Source organism: Herpailurus yagouaroundi, unplaced genomic scaffold (genome assembly GCF_014898765.1).
Source record: "Herpailurus yagouaroundi ecotype Mexico unplaced genomic scaffold, PumYag 139, whole genome shotgun sequence".
NCBI lineage: Eukaryota > Metazoa > Chordata > Mammalia > Carnivora > Felidae > Herpailurus > Herpailurus yagouaroundi.
This window is the reverse complement of record NW_024412394.1, coordinates 46,829,151-46,832,598: the sequence shown is the minus strand read 5'-3', so window position 1 is coordinate 46,832,598 and position 3,448 is coordinate 46,829,151. Positions and strand designations below refer to the sequence as shown.

Below are 3,448 nucleotides of genomic sequence, written 5' to 3'. Positions count from 1 at the left end.
AAGCCCCACTGGACTGGTCATCCAGGATGGCTTCTTCATTTCTTACTTCTTGGCCTTCTTTTCTCTCTCCATGTGGCTTGGCTTCTTACTGATGGTGGGCTCAGAGTAGCAGCAACTGTCTTCTAAGAGACCGGAAGCAGGAACTGCAGGGATACACCACAACTGGCACAATGTTGCTCCTGCCATATTCTATTGGTTAAGTAGTCAGAGGATCCACCAACATCAAATGGGGCACAAAAATAGACACACCATGTTTTGATGTGGAAGTGGCAAGGCCATACTGCAGAAGGAACGTAGGTTGAGAGAGATGTTTGTTGCCATGTTTGGGAAGCACAACCTGCCATAGGAATGGAAACTTAGGGGCCGGGAACAACAAACGAGTTTCTCTTTGAAGTTCTTCTGCTGTTTTTATCACCGAAAAAAAAATCCTTATAAAGTCAGGTGCGAGGGAGGAGAAATCAATAATCCTGGTCTGTCTATTCCATTATTGAAAAACTTCAAAGCAAATGAAATATGTTTTAATGCTTTAATGCTTTTAAATGGGAATTAAAGTTTGTGTGTCAAAAGACTGCATAAAAATAGCTCAGATAAACATGACAAAATACAATGCGCAAATTTAAAAAAATTTTTTTTTCAACGTTTATTTATTTTTTGGGGGACAGAGAGAGACAGAGCATGAGCGGAGGAGGGGCAGAGAGAGAGGGAGACACAGAATCGGAAACAGGCTCCAGGCTCCGAGCCATCAGCCCAGAGCCCGAGGCGGGGCCCGAACTCACGGACCGCGAGATCGTGACCTGGCTGAAGTCGGACGCTCAACCGACTGCGCCACCCAGGCACCCCTACGAATTTTAAAAGTTATAAGAAACATTCTTCTATGACTGTAATCATGCTCCGTATAAAACTTTTCTAGCCTTTGGCTATTTAACTTTTCTGAGTGATAAATTGATACTATCCAGTATTTGATCCTTGACAGCATTTATTACTACGATAATCTTAATCTTAAAAATTGGGTATTTTTAAACAACAAACATTTGAAAATCTCATTTAAAACAATATTTTATGGTGCATAGAATTTGTCCTATCAAAATTTCTTATTTCTATGATTTAGTATGCAGACAATTTAAAAACAGACTGATGTGCTAGGAAAACCAGAGGGTAATGGAAAAACCAAGATTTTAATTACATAATTAAGTTAACATTGTAAAGTGCCTTTAAATAACAAAGTAAAAAGTACACATTTTACTATATGACCCTTAAATTTATTTAATTAAAAAAAAAAAAAAAAACCTTTCAGGATGAGAAGAAACTGCCTGGATGGCTCAGTTGGTTGAGTGTCCAGCTCTTGATTTCAGCTCAGGTCATGACCCTATGAGCTCCCTCTCTCTCTTTCTCTCTCTGTCCCCACCCCACCGTGCCCCCACCATGCTCCTCTCCCAAGCTCACGCTTGTGTGCTCTCTCTCTCTCAAAAAGAAAAAAAGAAAAGAAACTTCTCAAGATATGATTGTTACAAGAATGGTCATAAAGGGATTGAAATCATTTTTATAAATCCATGAGCCTTTCAGTTTTCTTCTAATTCCTGCTTACATTTTTCCCTTTATTTTTAAAATGAGTTTTAAGGTCATCTTTTGTTCAGTGTTTCTTTATGGAAACACCTGTGTTTGGTAAAGCATAGTTGTATAAGTTGTGCTGTATATTTCTTCTGTCCATGAGATCCTTGTTTCCCATTCCTTTTCTCTCCATTTCAGTTGGAAAACAAGCTGCTCCCTTTAAAACTTTAGTGAAGGCACAAAACACTTTTTGGGTTTTTTTTGAAAAGCACTTGTTAGCATTTAATGAACCTTCCTCCACATGGCTTCAAGCTACCAGGACGCAGGGTCCTCTTCCCAATCCCCGCGCCCGTCCCCCCCCCCGGGCCCCCCCCCGCCCCTCCGCCCCTCCACTGGCCTGGCCCTGAATCTTCTTCATAATGACAGGCTGTTCTGGGAACTTTCCCTTTCCCAAAACGTTGTAGTAGCCCAACCTCATCACATCAATGACAGGAACGGCTCTAGTCTTGTTTTTGGTGGCATTTACCAGTGTCCCCTCACTGATCAAGGTCCGAAGTTCATCAAGGTTGAAAGTTGGGCTGAGGCTCTGATTCCTCTTTAAGTGGTAATCCCTCATAGCAGCTTTTCCAAAGTCACTTGGGTGATATTTGTGGAAGTTGATCCTGTGGTGGTGCCACCGCATTATCCTGGCTTCCTGGGTGCTTTTGGTGCTTGCCCATGTGGCCCTGGCCGTGCCTGACGTGGTCCTGAAGTTTCTGGGTCGTCCTCAGTCAGGATGGCGTGTCAGCAGCCCAGACAAAAGAGGCACAAAGCACTGTTAAGTGACTGAGAGAGAGAAATCCATCCCAAATATTGCCAGCAAACTGTGTGGCTTCACTAAGCCTTATTTTCCTCTGGATCCTGGGGCACTTTGAGGAACAGGGACCTCTACCTGCTGTGTGAATTTTGAGGACCACCGAATCCATGAAGTTCCTGGACAAATGTCAAGATACTAATGTATATATTTGCTGCTGTAGTGATTCTTTTTCCATCAAGTGGATGCTCTTTATTGTCATTTGCTTGTCATCTCTCCCTTTTCATGTCCTCAGCCCAGCAAATGCCTCCATGTCCACAGATGCTCTCATTCCAGCTTTCTTCCCTCTCATGGTGACTTGCCTTTGTATCTGGGTCAGAGAGCGGGAGACTTCTTCCTGTTTGTGTAATCCATAATTGGCATAGTGCTGGCAGGTAGCAGGGGCTTATTCAAAGTCTTTAAATCTTTCACGTGTTCAATTTGGACATTAAATGTTGCACTTAATAACACCGAGCTCCCGTCAACTTTTCCCAAACTCATCTTTTTATAAGATAGAGAAAACAGTAATTACCTATACCCAAGAGTGGATGAGATGACTGGGGACACATTGAGGGAGCATCGAGCAGTCTCTTCTTGTTCCCCCAATTGCTCAGCCATCCACACCACCACCTTTGGAAAAACTATCTGTGAAGGTGTTAATGGGTCTGAAGGTCATTGTGGTACCTGGGAGCAGTGTTTGAATGTCTACGTGGAAGAACTGGGAAGCTGGAGGTTTACTGAGACTAGGGGCTGGAGCATCGGATCATGAAAGGTGCTCATGCTGGACCCACGGTGCAGAACATGCTACCATAACAAAGTAGAAACTCACTTACTGCAAGTAGAGCACACGAGGAAAGAAAAATACTTGCCAGGGTCACTCCAAGCTGAGATCCCCTACTACTGACTGCAGGCTCTTTAAATTCATCCACCCGGAGGCAGAGACGGTCACTCGGCGGGAGGTGGAGGCTTGGTGGAAGTTGTGGGAAGATGAATTCCAAACCTTCTATTTTCCCCTGTGGCTTTTCTCCTTCAAATCTTTCATCAAGGTGAACTATGGCCATGTCCTTG

General features: G+C 43.5%; 1 protein-coding gene across 1 annotated transcript; it reads right to left on the bottom strand.

Moving 5' to 3' along the window:
- Positions 1–1,855: 1,855 nt before the first annotated feature.
- On the bottom strand, positions 1,856–2,230 carry LOC121030062 (60S ribosomal protein L27a-like). The gene has a single exon (XM_040474612.1). The coding sequence runs from the start codon at positions 2,228–2,230 to the stop codon at positions 1,856–1,858; it is 375 nt and encodes a 124-aa protein (XP_040330546.1).
- Positions 2,231–3,448: the final 1,218 nt, after the last annotated feature.

What these genes read in the sequence shown, in the direction of transcription:
- LOC121030062 (XM_040474612.1), bottom strand. Translation starts at nt 2,230, where the DNA reads ATGCGGTGGCACCACCACAGGATCAACTTCCACAAATATCACCCAAGT.